Below are 14,481 nucleotides of genomic sequence, written 5' to 3'. Positions count from 1 at the left end.
GGGTTATGAATTACCCTCATAATATTTAACTTATACAAAATTTTCTAAATTCCATTACTTGCCAAAATTATTATTAGGTAACCAGTAGTATGGAATTTCATTACAAAGAAATATTATGTAAAAGGGTAAGGGCAGACAGTGTGTTGATTTCATTTCCAGACATCTCTCATAACTATAGCGATATTAGTCTAACTAGTGACAGTATCTGAATATGTGACCATCCCAGGAATTCCCTGGCGGTCCAGTGGTTAGGACTCCGTGCTTCCACTGCAGGGAACACGGGTTCAATCCCTGGTCAGGGAAGTAAGATCCTGCAAGCCACGTGGTGTGGCCAAAAAAAGGTACTTGAAAATGTGACCATCCCTCTTTTAATGCTTCTTTTATAGCCTTATGCATCAGGCAGGAGCCACAATTTCAAATTTGTCAATTTTGTTTCTATCAAGCCTAAAAATTAAAACAGAAGTCCACTCTACCGTGGGAGATGGAATGAAGGTTTCTCATCATCCTATGGAGAGTATTCATACTCAAGAGTCAAGTTACACGACAATCCCAGTTTCTAGCTTAGAAGATACTCCAATATGATGAAAAGCATTAATACTCTATAAGGATATACAAAAGTTTCACATAAAGAAGCAAAGAAAGAGGGAAAACATGAGTAAAGGAAACTAAAGTAAAAAATCATCATAATTTCAACTTTTAAAGACAGCAGAAAGATCCTAGATGGTGAACCTCAGTTCGTTATCTTTTCAAAAGCTAAATCTTTTCTTTTGTTTTAAGATGCGATATAAAGAACTTCTAACTGGTGTCAGGAAATCTGGCTTCTATTCTTAGCTCTTAAATGGGCAATTTGGGCAAGTCAATTACCCACTGGTCCTGGGTTTCTTTATTGATAAAACAAGGAGTTTCGACTCACTAGATGATTTTCAATTCAAACCTCCCAATTCTAAAATAGTAATGTGATTGGCCAAGAGAAAAGAGTCATTACCTTGTTATAACCACTGATGGGTGAGTAGGTCACTCCAGGGCTATAAGAACCACTGCCACCTGATGACAGACCTTGTAGCTGAGGGCTGTATCCAGTTATACAGCTGGTGGTGAACTTGGGGCTGGTACTGGGTGAGCGAGATGGGCTATAACTTAATACACTCTGACCCTGAATTGAAGGAGAAGGTGGAGAGGGAGGGATTTGGGATGCTGCCAGATCATGTGGAGGAGTAGTCTGTACAACTAGAAGGAACAAACAAATAATTGTTGTAAGTATAAATAAAATTTCTATGAAAACAGATTTAATGAACTGAATCTTTTCCTTCAGGAAAAGGGCAAGTAATAGAGTGACCTGGTTGTTAAATTACATAAAGTATTACTACCAAAGGACACAAATGGTTGTTTACCATTTCCATAGAGTTCAAAATAAGAAATTGGCTTTAATGTAGCAAAAGTTAGTCATTTAATTTTAACAGTAATTAAACAATGGAACAAACTTCCATGAGGCTGTGAATGTTACTCAATTTATATAAATCGGAATGATAATCATTGATCTTAAGACCATTTACTGTAGAACTGTTTAATACAGTTGAACCAGATGGCCTTAGAAGTCCCTTCTAGCTGAGTCTATGAGAAGAGAAAATTAAATTGAGAAAGATGTATTGCCAACCTTTCACCCACCTTTGCAAAAGATATGAAACACTTACCAGCTGTTTTTAACCCTAAAAGTGTTTGCTGTCCAGGGCTAACAACCAGACTTGTTGGTGCCACAGTGTACTTGAAATATCTCCAAAAATCAAATAAAGCATTTAGGCTGAAGAGAGATGCAAGGGCAAGCTCTGGAAGAGAACAATTTATTTATTTTTTAAAAGGGGGGTGGAACATTTAAAGGGGGGGGAACAAAACCATGCATACTTTAGCAAATTAGCAACAACAAAATTGAAAACTATCTTCTTATTCCTCATAAGAGTTACCACTTCACTTAATGAATGTCTATTATGTGTAGGGCATTTACCAGTTGAGTTGCAAAATATTATCACTAATCCTTACAACCTTTTACAGTAAACATTTTCACCTTCATTTTAAAGATCAACCACCAGTTGTAAAGAAGTCAAGTGACTTTTGCAGTAGCTCATAGCTAGTTACTGAAGCCGTGATTCTAACTCAGGTATGCAGATTCCAAAACTCTTGCTCTTCCACTTGCCACACCACTTCCCTATCGCAGACTTTAGCTTAATGTATGTATTAGACTTTGGAATTTACTTCAATGGCCATAAGGACCCTTTATACCCAAGGACTACTGAAGAGCAGACAGAGAGGAAGGATGAGGAAACTGAGGAAGCCATCAATGCAGCAGAAATCGGGTTGATCTTGAAAGGTGAAAAGGTAGAGAAGTAGGGAAGGCAATTCAGGGAGACAAATACAAACACAAATCTCACCAGCTCCAAACTTTATTTTTCTTCACAGAACTCATGATTATCTGGAATCGTATTATTAATTTGAGTGTCTCTTCTACTAGAATATTCCTTCCATGAGGGCAGGGACCTTGTTCCCTTCCTGGTGTATTACCAGTTTTGGGAACATAGCAGGCACTCAAATATTTGTCGAGTAAAGGAATGAATACTAAGCTGAATTAAACTTGAACGCAGTTTTTCACTGGAGTAACTACACTGCAGTGAAAATTAATTACTTACCTATATACCAGAGGGGCCAGTGTGTCACATTATAATATGAACTAATCAATTTTCCAGTCCTGAAAAAAGTAAAAAGGCTTTTTAATAGTAACAAAACAAAACAAAACCACACAAAAATCAAAACAAACACAAAACCTGTGGAACCAACCATTGGCCTCTTAAATTTTCACTTTTTCCCCCCTTTTTGGCTAATTAACTTACATTTCAGTATATATCATTCCAGCCATAGATACATTTAGGAGTCCCCAGGCTAAAACCACTTTCCTAGCTTCTGTTTCTTTTCTCATCTTGATGGTTCTGTCAATAAGGGAAGCACTAGGGTTTGGCTCCCCTTGCATCTGTTCAAAATCAAAAAGCATGAGAATTAATTAAAAGAAACAACTTCTCCATTTAAGAAATCAAACTTGTTATAAGGTAACTAAAAATTGCATCTACTTTTCCTCATCTTCAAATGTCTTTCCTAACTTTTTCTAATTTTAATATTAGTATATGAAAAGGGAACCCTAAATTACAGCTTCATTGGCACCACATTGTAATCAACAGAGAACTGGCTGTTTCCTTCAGAGAATAATTTAACACTTCCAATAAAGAAAAATATTTTATTTTGTAATTTAAGGGTTAGTGGTTATGTTTCCAATTACGCCCTGTTGTGTTTTTGGAATATGTCACAAGGACTAGGCCAAGGGCTATAAGAAATTCAAAATACCAAGTTCTGGGAGAAAGTATTCCAAATAAGATATGTCATTACTCTCCTCCCACATGCTCGTGCATAAGTCATTAACTGCCTATGATCTTTATTTAACAGCTCTGCACACGACCGACACACGCCAGAGATCTCTGATTCGTGTTGCTGATAAAATATAAGGATTTAATTTTAGAAGGGCGAGTACTCATGGTGTGAAGGGGATACGGGTGAGTTGGGGAGAGTGAGCAGTTTTGGTCCACATTAGGATTTATTAGTTCCTCTGTTTTCCTAGGCCTCATCTCTTGCAGACAAATGTTAAGACTTGCCCCAGATATATGGAGTCGTAGCCCACAGAGTAAGAGCAGTACCCTTCCCGCCACCCTGCCCCCGAGTCAACACTACACAGTGCGGAGAGCTTCCCTCCCTGGCTCTCGCAGCACAAACTTTATGGCTTCTTTCCTCCCTTCCACCACGGGTAGTGGGAGGTCTGGCCACACTCCCCTTCGGCTGAACCCTCGCCAGCTCCGCAGGCGCGTAACTCCCACGGCCCGCGTGGACTCAAGAGTCCAGACACCACAAAGATGACCCCGAAAACGCACCGTGTTCTTCACCCGGAAGCGGCTGGCTCGCGCCACTCTCCACTGCACATGCGCGAAGCCAAGCATTAAGGCGAAAGCGACCGGCTTGTGAGGCTACAGTTACAGGAAGAACGAGACTGTCTCTTCTCGCGAGAAGAGGGGAGTAGGGGAGGGACAGGGGCTAGGAGCGTTACCAGGGAAACAGCCGTTGGATTTGTGGCGCCCGCTCAGGTGAGGGGAGAAAGCTGAGCAGCAAACATTCAGACCAGGTTCTGAACCCGCAGTAAAAAGTAATAACTATAAGAAAATGAATTTCTATATATTAATATAACTTTAGCTTCCTTAGGGCGCTTATGGACACATTTTTAAGCAGATTTTATTAAGTAGGGTGGCCAAGTGTAGGATACAGAGTACTTGGTGATGGGTCCAGACACCATCAGTAATGACAAAGCATTTCTCATACTTCTGTGTTAAAAAAAAAAAAAAAATTAAGTGTTCTGACCCGATGTAAATTCTAAAATATCCGTGTAACGAGGGTACAGCAGTAACAAAAACCAAATTGTTTTGTTAAAGTTGTTAGTGGTTTTGAGGGTTTTTTTTTTTAAAAAAACACCCTTTACTTTTCCTGCATATTCTTTGGAAGAATTTCTAATCCTGAGGAAAAGGTTCATCAGGGAGTTCAGTTTGCTTTTATTTAACAAATACAAACGCCCACAATGTGCCGCTGAGCCGCGCGGGGATGTGAAAATAAAATCTTCCCTGGTTACCGCCTGGAGGAGCTCAGCCCGGGGGAGGCCGGCAGGTTCACTAGAAAGGCAGGTGAGGTGGGGCGCAGTGAGCCCCGAGGAGTCGCGGCGGGCCCAGCCCTGGATCCCCGCGAGCTTCCTGGAGGAGGGGACGAGAGCCTAAAGCAGACAGGCATGGTCCAGGATGCGTGCGCAGGGTCTGGAGACTTGCTTGTGGGGATGCAAAGTGTGCCTGTAATAAAAACATCACGCCGTGTCATAATAAGCTAACGGATTGTTACATCTTGTACGTCCCAGTGACCAAAATTTTTTCCTAAAATGCTCCTGAGTTCCAATAGAAGAAAATGAAGTTTCCTCGTGGTATTGCATGTTAATGAAAATCTGCAGGTATGCTATGCTCTTAAAGTTCTAACCAATTTTTTTGAAGTGAAGTTTTTATACTTTTTAGATTGCCTTAGCAGCAATGGTGTTTTGCTCTAGTTTTAGATATAGAGATGAACTAACTTGAAAATTGTGCAAATGTACAGTCAAAATTAGAATACAAGTTTCCTCCCCAACCCATGTCTGACTCTTTCATAAGAAGAAATTGTACATGTTTGTTGTAATTCACAACAGGTACATCTATGTTTTCCCTCTTAATGTAATCTATGAATTACTGTGCATTTATTCAAGGCTTAAAAAGGAACACGACTACTACCTAAATTAGATGTATTGTTGGCATTATGTATTAGTTTGCTAGGGTTGCCATAGCAAAATACCACAGACTGGGTGGCTTAAACAACAGAAATAAATTTTTTCACAGTTGTAGAGGTTGGAAATCTGAGATCAAGGTGCCAGCAGGATTGGTTTCTCCTGAGCCTTGTGTCCTTTGGCTTGCAGATGGCCCCTTTCTCTCTGTGTCCTCACATGGCCTTTTTTTCCTGTGCTTGCGCATCCCTTATGTCTCTTCCTTTTCTCGTAAGAACACCAGTCATTTTGGATTAGGGCCCCATCCTTATGACTTCATTTAACCTTAATTACCTCCTTAAAGTCCCTATCTCCAATTATAGCCAAATTGGGGCTTGGAGCTTCAACATAGGCATTTTGGGGAACACAGTTCAGTCAATAATACATTAGAACTGTGTATGTTAATTTACAATGATATGATATATATCAAAGAGACTGAAAAAATGGATACCTCAGAGACTTAGATTTTAAAGACATTAAAGTACTTCCCTGGTGGTCCCTGGTGGTCTGCACTTCCAATGCAGGGGGCATGGGTTCGATCCCTGGTCGGGCAAGTTCTGCACACCATGTGGTACAGCCAAAAAAAAAAAAAAAAAAGACATTAAAATACTGTATTTAAAGAAAATACCGTGTATACAAGTTTCAGGACAAAAAAAAAAAAAAAGATTATGGCAGAATGCACCATATTGAGATATGGGGCATATGCCTTAAACTTTCATAGAAGTGATTTGGACAGATCTTCCAAAAACTTAGTAATCCAAGAAATGTTTGTCAGTTCCTGTCATAGTTACTGAAGAATATGTCATAATAGGTTGCCAAGGAAGTTGTCATACACATGGAGTGAAGTACTTCCCAGTCTTCTTCATCCCTTTGAGCATGTTTTATTTTCAAAGCAAGAAGCCATCATGGGAGACCTTTTTTCTTTATTTTGGGAGGTGGATCCTCCCCCCATACCTATAAGTTTTACCATTCCAAATCAAGATTATGAATGCCGGAAGGATGACTCTTGTGGGACAATAGGGAACTTCCTGCTTTGGTATTTTGTCATTATATTGGTCCTGATGTTCTTCTCTCGGGCTTCTGTCTGGGTAGGATATCCTTTTTCATTTTAAATAATTTATTTACTGTATACTAGGGAATTTTCCATAAAATAAATTTATTTTACATTGGTGAGACTACTTTTTAAAAGTTTGTCTTCTAGTTTTAAAAATAATGAAGTATCATTCTAGAGAACCCAAGAATATAGAAAAGGATGAAGAAGAAAATTTAAACTACTGTAATCCTATTTCCTAGAGATAACCACTGTTAACATTTTGGAGTATGTTCTTCTAGTTTTTTTCTTTTTCTGTATCACAGTATATCTCTCTTCATCTGTCTATCTTTGATCTTAGATGGTTGGCATTATGTTTTATATATTTTTATAACCTGCTTTTTTTTTTTTTTTTAATTAATTAATTAATTAATTTATTTTTGGCTGTGTTGGGTCTTCGTTTCTGTGCGAGGGCTTTCTCCAGTTGCGGTGAGCGGGGGCCGCTCTTCATCGCGGTGCGCGGGCCTCTCACTGTCGCGGCCTCTCTTGTTGCGGAGCACAGGCTCCAGACGCGCAGGCTCAGTAGTTGTGGCTCACGGGCTTAGTTGCTCCGCGGCATGTGGGATCTTCCCAGACCAGGGCTCGAACCCGCGTCCCCTGCATTGGCAGGCAGACTCTCAACCGCTGCGCCACCAGGGAAGCCCTGCTTTTTTTTTTAAAATTTTTTATTTATTTATTTATTTCTGGCTGTGTTGGGTCTTTGTTTCTGTGCGAGGGCTTTCTCTAGTTGCGGCAAGTGGGGGCCACTCTTCATCGCGGTGCGCGGGCCTCTCACTGTCGCGGCCTCTCTTGTTGCGGAGCGCAGGCTCCAGACGCGCAGGCTCAGTAGTTGTGTCTCACGGGCCTAGTTGCTCCGCGGCATGTGGGATCTTCCCAGACCAGGGCTCGAACCCGTGTCCCCTGCATTGGCAGGCAGATTCTCAACCACTGCGCCACCAAGGAAGCCCTAACCTGCTTTTTTAAACTTAATATTATATTGTAATCATTCCTCAAATTATATTTACACAGCAGCACTCTTAACGACTGCATAATTTTGTTTTATGGTTGCACCATAACAAATCTGCAATTTTGAGATATTTAGGTTGTTCTCAGTTTGTCCAAATGCTAAGTAATACTGGGATAAACTTCCTTACTGGTTAATGACCTCCAAATTCCTTTTGTAGCTGTGTGATTCTAATCAAAGATACAGAAGTTGTCGTATTTATAGGATACATGTTGTAGGATTTTGGGTTTTTAGAATGAGGCATTACATTCTCCACATAGAATAAGACACAGAACTAAACTAAACAGAGCTAAAGTCACCACTCTAGACCACCTACTAGCAGAAAAAATGCCATCCTAAGGAGTGAGATAGCCCACTTAATCAGGGCTGTGATGCTCCCACATATTATGAGTAACTGAGCTCTTATAAATCGCTGATGTGGAATCCTTGCTGACCATTATTACCAGGCTGATGATTAATAAAACCACGACCATTTAGCATTACAGCCAGAGCACTAGGCTGGCAATGGTCAGCTAGGCTGAATGCTGTATCAGCTCTAGATGGAGAGGAGGAGGCTTGTTATTGTGTATGCCAGCTGGATTCCATTGTAATAATCAAAGACTCTTCCCCTCATCACCTCCTCCCCCTAAAAAGAAGTTTCATCTAAAGTCTAAATGCTTAAGATAGATACTTTGCCAAAAGAATATTTAGAATAGTGATAGTTTATACATGTCTTAGACTCCCTAGCTAAGTACATTGAATTTGTCTAGCCTGGCAAGAAAAGCTACTTTAGAAAATTAACAAAAAATTGAAATTGGTTCTTGGCAATTTCATCATGAAGACCCCTTGAGAGGTCTAAGTTCTTTCTCTGCTCCCTTGCTTGCATCAGCTTTTGGAGTCATAGAGCCCTGAGCTTCAAGGACCTCAAGAGAGCTTATGGCCCAGCCTTCTGCTTGTAGGCAAGTAAGTTATCAGTATCCATCCTTTGTTTTTTTATTGATAAAGCCCAAAGAAATTAAGTGACTTGTCCAATGTCACATGAGTGGTTATGACAGAGAGGCGAATAGACCCAGGTTTCCTGCCATATCATTTGTTTGTTTCATAGCATAGTTGAAATGTTGAATTATATCTATTCAGTGCTGATTAAAACCTTAATTATCTTAGAGGTTTTGTCTTTCACTTTGTACCCTTATGGCAGCTATAATCCACTCAACTGCTTCTTCTAAAGGGTCCCCGATTTGAAATCTGAGAACCACATGAGAGCTGGTCAAAAAGGATGGAATTTTTCCTTCACTTTGAACTTCATTTTCTCTGCTAAATTATGAACGTTTATTTACAAACCTTGAAGTAATGGTAAAAGCGTGATGGAAATGTGGTAATTATCCTCAAACATGAAGCACACTGATTTCCTCTGGATTTGCCACTATCTAAGATGCATGTACCCTCTTGCTCTCAGAGATTATATATACTATATTTAGTTTATATATATTTTTAGTGTTTATTCAGACAGCTAGTGCTGGAATTTTTCCAAACAAAACCAGTCCAGGCTCCTCTTTTTGCATATGTGGAAACTGAGCTTAGGAGGTATTAAGTGGCTTGGTAAAATCACAGTGGAAGAAAGGCAGAGCCATAGCCCAGATCTCACCACTGTCCTACCCTACACTTCAGGGCAGGCACTTCTGCTGTTTTCACTCAACTGAGTCACACACAAAGACACTTAATAAAATGCTTTTGGTAACCACAGTTCATATGATTCCACTTAGCTTGATGTAAAATCTTTCTTTTGATTTTGTGATTATATTTTGATTTGACATAAGTCAAATATGGAAGCTTTCCATGAAAAAGATATAAACCTAATAAGTGTTTTAAAACACTTTCCCCCCTGAATTACAAAAGTACCCATTATAGAAAATGTGGACATTATAGGAAAGTAGAAAAAATGAAATAAAAACCACTCCAAAAAAAAAAAAAAAAAAAAAAAAAAAAAAAAAAAACCACTCCAGATTATAGAGAAATAATCAACTACTATTAACTTTTTAAGGTTCATAAACTTCTAATCTTTTAATAATCATCTCTATACATTTTAAATTTAAAATAAGGCCACCCAAAAACATTTTTTAAAAAGAGGTATCTTAAAAGAGGATTTCACTGAAAGCTTTCAGAGAATGATTTCAGTAACCCAAAAAGCAAAGAGGTACCTCGTTAGAGAAACTTGCCTACCATTGTGGAGATCAGGTATTAAGAAAGGAATGGACCAAAGATCTTAGATTGCAGTTATGAATAGCCAAGTGTGGTACTTTTCAACCCAGAGGCAGTATGACTTTCTACATAAATTCATTTTTTCCCTAATTGTAGACAATTTGAATAATTAGAAGGAAAAAAAATCAGTTTCAACACTCGAAGCCACTATTGCTAACACTTGCGTACATCCCTTAGTCTTTTTTCTTTTCATATTTTTAGCTAACTTATGATCATACGGCATATACAAATTTGCATCTTGATTTTTAACTTAATATTATAACATTTATTTCCTCATGTTAGAACATACTTTTATTATAATTTTTACAACGATATATTGTATGATTGTATGATTACGTCATAATTTATTTATTGCTTCCTTTTTAAAAAATTAATCTATTTTTGGCTGCATTGGGTCTTTGTTGCTGCACGCAGGCTTTCTCTAGTTGCGGCGAGTGGGGGCTACTCTTCGTTGCGGTGAGCAGGCTTCTCATTGCAGTGGCTTCTCTTGTTGTGGAGCACAGGCTCTAGGCATGAGAGCTTCAGTAGTTGTGGCGCGCGGGCTCAGTAGCTGTGGCTCGGGGGCTCTAGGGCGCAGGCTCAGTAGTTGTGGCACGCAGGCTTTGTTGCTCCACAGCATGTGGGATCTTCCCAGACCAGGGATCGAACCCTTGTCCCCTGCATTGGCAGGCAGATTCTTAACCGCTGCGCCACCAGGGAAGTCAGCCTACTTTTGAATTTTGTATTTATATTACCCTAATTACATTGGGATAAATATTTCTGTACATAAAACTTTCTCTCTTTTGGAGTTTATTTCCCAGTGATAGATTCCCAGAATTATTATGTGCCAAAAGTGTTATGAGTATTTCTAAAGTACTTGATATATTTTGAAGGAGTTGCTTTGTATGTGTATCTTTTAGCAAAACCATTTTCGGCATCAAAAAGTGGGACGTGTGAAAAATGGGGCAAATATATTTATGGAGTATTGGGGCAGAATATTTGAAATTGGAACTATTCAAAGAAATCAATTTCTTCTAGTTGCCATATTCACAGGTAATATATTATGGTTGCATTCTGGAGGAAAGTTTCTGAAGGATTTAGGAGATATAAGTCTATGAATTCATATAAAGATCTTAAAGAATTATCATAACATAACCTGATAAAATGTCCTTTAAAAAGTAATTTTAAACTGGGACTTCCCTGGCGGTCCAGTGGTTAAGACTCCGTGCTTCCACTGCAGGGGGCATGGGTTTGATCCCTGGTCGGGGAACTAAGATCCCACAAGCTGCACATCATGGCCAAAAAATTTTAAAAAGTAATTTAAAACTAATCCTAGTACTATCATATCTGTTTTTAAATGACATTTAAACGATATTTCTCTATAAAATCAGTGAGTACAAGAAAACTTTGTAGCTAATAGCTTCTTATCAGTATTATTTTCTCTCAATCTTTGTTCCATTTTGCTGGGTTCAAAACATTTTGGTAGATCCTGCTGTCAAAGCATGGTCTTCTTAATGGGCAGCAGAAGCAGGATCACAATAGTAGGAACTCAGTAAGTATTTATTGAACTGCGCTGTTTAAAATTAGACATTGTCAAAGGACCCAAGGCAATAGTGTTTCTTAACAAGTAAATATGAGGGAAGAACAACCAACTGAGATCACTATTACTAATCTATATTTCTGAAACAGATGTCTGAGAAGAAAAAGAATGAAGACAATGGAACAAGCACTTCACTAAGTAAAGGTGAGAGCCAGTGCATATTTTATATTGGACTATGATGAGAGAAATATGTGTTGTGTGTGGAAAGCAAACAACAGAGGTAAATAGCCAAGAGCGTTATAGAGCCTCCCCAGACCTGTGGTGGCCCACTGGATGAGCACCTTGCTTTGGTGCAGAAGGACTGGTTAGCTACTTCATCAAAGCTGCTAGAGGCTATAAATTACTGGTAGGTAGAGCTCAAGCTGTCTTTTCATTCCTCAGCATTCTCCCGTCACACAGCTTGCCTTTCACACACATTTACTGCTAATGTTACCACAGGACTATGAGCTCTATATGACATCTTTTTCAATAACCTATAAATAGTGGTATGCTGATAAATGTCTAACAACTGGCTCTCCAAAAATGTGTGTATATATCATTTAAAAAATTTTACTAATATAAAGGATGTATATCAGACAATTTACAAATAATAAAACATATAATACACTTTATGGTAAATTCCATATAGACCACTGATTCTCACAAAATACTTTCTTTGATTATAGCCTTAGCCAACCTATAGCTGCAACAGATGAACGAGTGTAGTTCTAATATGAATGTTATTGATACTTTCCTTTAAGTTAAGGAGTAAGATGAAAGAAACAGAAAGATGTATGTTGGAACTTAACTTGGTTGTTAATGATGTGTATGACATCTTTGCTGAGCTGGATAATAGTTTTAGAATACTCTGGAAGAATATTTCCTCATTTTTTGGGTGCTATTCACCATATAGCGGCTATAGGCATGATACCTTTAAATGTAATCTATGTCAGTAACATGTTCTCCATTACTTTAAGTCTAGACAATCAACAAAACCATAAATGAAGACCCGATTCTTAGTGCTTGTTAATTTTTATCCCACCAAAACTAATTTCAGGTTACCAACATGATGTCACTGAACATAGGAGTTAGGAAGAGATGCACAGTAGCACATCATTGCATAGTATTTCCGATATCCAGAGACAACAGACATAAATAGTAGCTTCAAGAGCAAACCTCACAATAAAATCTAGTAAAATAATTTAGGAAGTGATGAGTTTTGAGTATTTATTACATTTATTTGTAACAAATTGATTTAGTGGTAAGTTTATACAATTTAATTTTTACTAATAGCTGTGTTTAACAGCCATCTTGCAAAATTCCTGAAAGTTTATCAGTTCTTGTGAACTGGCTGGTATGAGCCAACTCCAGCACACCAGTGCATAAAGAGAAGATCCTTTTTAGTTTTCTGCTACCCAAATCACATTCATATACACGCTTGCATCTTTAAGCTGTCAAGGCAAAGGTAAAAAGGTCTTTCTCTGGAAAAGTTTGGAGACCTTTCCCTTGATATTATATCAAGGGTCCATGAAACTTCAAAAGTAATATGTCAAGCATCTATCTGGCCCTTTTGGTTTTTAGGAGTTTTGGTATGGTACTGGAAAATGAAGTCAGCTGCCAACACTTGCAAGTGAGTGGGGAAAAGTGGTGGCTTGGCAAATGGCAGCAAAGAGTGAGCCCACACCATAGGCTTCCTTTCTAGGTAAGATGAGATTATAGTAACCAGCAATGTGCCTAACTTGTTGATTTGTTTCATTGTTGTTAGCAAGCAAAGATACTTCCTATAAGCGGCAAAACAAAGATGGTGCCTGGGATTCTTTGCAAATGATGACAAAACCAAAGCAGAACCAACTTACTCTTGTAACTGACTCAGAAATGGCTTTGGTCAATGCATATCTTGAACAAAGACGAGCGAGGCACCATTCTGAATTCAGCCGGGTGAATCAGACCCAACCTGACAGTGATACTACTGAGTGTGAGAGTGAAGTATCTAACTCGGGAGCCTCCTCTTGGAAGGAGAGTGAAAGTGAACACCACCAATCACCAGCCAGTATTAAGAAGAGAAAAATAGCTCAGAGGCAAAGGAATATGGGAGGTTGCCAAATCAGGGAAAGGCCCTGCCTCCACTGCAAAGCCATGAGAACCAATGAATGGCTGACCCGCCATTTCCTTCAAAACACTTCAGTAACAACCCCAAAGAAGGGAGATATTCAAGAAGGAAATTCTGGACCTGGTATTAACAAAATTCAGTAAATTTTGAATTTTATCCAGTCCTTACCTTACTTGAAGCCAAATGAAAGAGATGAATAAAACACAAAAAATCACCAGAGCTCTAGGTGAGGAGGCTTTTACAATAAAGTCTCTCTACTAACAACAAAAACATTCTTGGAATGCAAGAGATAAAATTTCAGATAATTCTTTGTCCAAAAACAGGCCAGTGAATTTGTTTATGGCACCATTGGAGCATCAAAGATCTACATCCACTGTGATTTTTTTATTCAAAAGAGCACAAGACAGATACTTTATGCCTTGAGTGTATGTATTTTGTTTATATCTGTAATACAAATAAGGAACCTCTTTGAAAATATATTTATGTTTAGAAACTATTTAAAATTTATATGCTTTGGTCATCTGATTGACTGAATGAGTTAGGTAATGTTGGTTGGAATAGAATTGGCTCATATTCTCCAGATCCATATTTACAGGTGGCTCTACCTGAGCTGTATTTTATTTTTTGGCCGGGAGGCTTGTGGGATCTTAGTTCCCCTATCAGGGATTGAACCCAGGCCCTCGGCAGTGAGAACGTGGAGTCCTAACCACTGGACTGCCAGGGAATTCCCTACCTGAGCTGTATTGATGCACATGTGTCAGCTTGGGGCTGGAATGAGACCGGATTCCTAGAGTAGACCAGAAGGACAGCTGGGCCATGGGCTGTCCGTGGTTATTGTCCAAAGGGCATGACAAGTATTAAAGAAAAAATTATTCTGGCATGTGTTAAAATGATAAGGAAGACTTTATTCAAGACTATTTGTAATAGGGGTCCAGTCTATTGCAACTGGGGAGAGAAATCAAGCTCAACTCCAAATACAGCAAGTTCAAGTGGGGATTTATAACCAAGGAACAGGGTAAGGGTGTCAGTGGATGGAAAATTACTAAGAGGAGCCATCAAGGGTAGGGGG

General features: G+C 38.9%; 3 protein-coding genes across 6 annotated transcripts in view; 2 read left to right on the top strand and 1 right to left on the bottom strand.

Annotated features, from left to right (window-relative positions):
- The window catches only part of TMEM209 (transmembrane protein 209), a 30,720-nt gene extending 26,666 nt beyond the window's left edge, over positions 1-4,054 (bottom strand). Inside the window, exons 1-5 of one of the 2 annotated variants that reach the window (XM_059933389.1) lie at positions 3,963-4,054; positions 2,880-3,016; positions 2,679-2,737; positions 1,692-1,823; positions 986-1,227 (exon numbers count right to left, since the gene is read on the bottom strand). In XM_059933389.1, coding sequence (XP_059789372.1) covers positions 986-1,227; positions 1,692-1,823; positions 2,679-2,737; positions 2,880-3,016; positions 3,963-4,028 — 636 coding nt within the window. In that variant the 5' untranslated portion in view covers positions 4,029-4,054. Of the gene's footprint in view, positions 1-985; positions 1,228-1,691; positions 1,824-2,678; positions 2,738-2,879; positions 3,017-3,807; positions 3,924-3,962 lie in introns of those variants that run through there. The other variant, XM_059933390.1, reaches the window with a different exon arrangement.
- Positions 1-14,481, top strand: part of KLHDC10 (kelch domain containing 10) — a 138,309-nt gene that overhangs the window by 108,462 nt on the left and 15,366 nt on the right. The gene's annotated exons all lie outside the window — the stretch shown is intronic.
- Positions 4,116-13,831, top strand: SSMEM1 (serine rich single-pass membrane protein 1). 3 transcript variants are annotated; one of them, XM_059933399.1, is made up of 5 exons: positions 4,116-4,172; positions 4,985-5,074; positions 8,375-8,448; positions 11,413-11,467; positions 13,068-13,831. In XM_059933399.1, the coding sequence occupies exons 3-5, from the start codon at positions 8,422-8,424 to the stop codon at positions 13,553-13,555; spliced, it is 570 nt and encodes a 189-aa protein (XP_059789382.1). In that variant the 5' UTR covers positions 4,116-4,172; positions 4,985-5,074; positions 8,375-8,421; the 3' UTR covers positions 13,556-13,831. The 3 variants fall into 3 exon arrangements, with proteins under 3 accessions (XP_059789382.1, XP_059789383.1, XP_059789381.1); XM_059933400.1 differs by lacking the exons at positions 4,985-5,074; positions 8,375-8,448 and having other exon boundaries at positions 4,126-4,172; XM_059933398.1 differs by lacking the exons at positions 4,116-4,172; positions 4,985-5,074; positions 8,375-8,448 and adding an exon at positions 6,319-6,501.

Source organism: Balaenoptera ricei, chromosome 9 (assembly GCF_028023285.1).
Source record: "Balaenoptera ricei isolate mBalRic1 chromosome 9, mBalRic1.hap2, whole genome shotgun sequence".
In the NCBI taxonomy this organism is placed as follows: Eukaryota; Metazoa; Chordata; class Mammalia; order Artiodactyla; family Balaenopteridae; genus Balaenoptera; species Balaenoptera ricei.
This window is presented reverse-complemented; position numbering and strand designations above follow the sequence as displayed.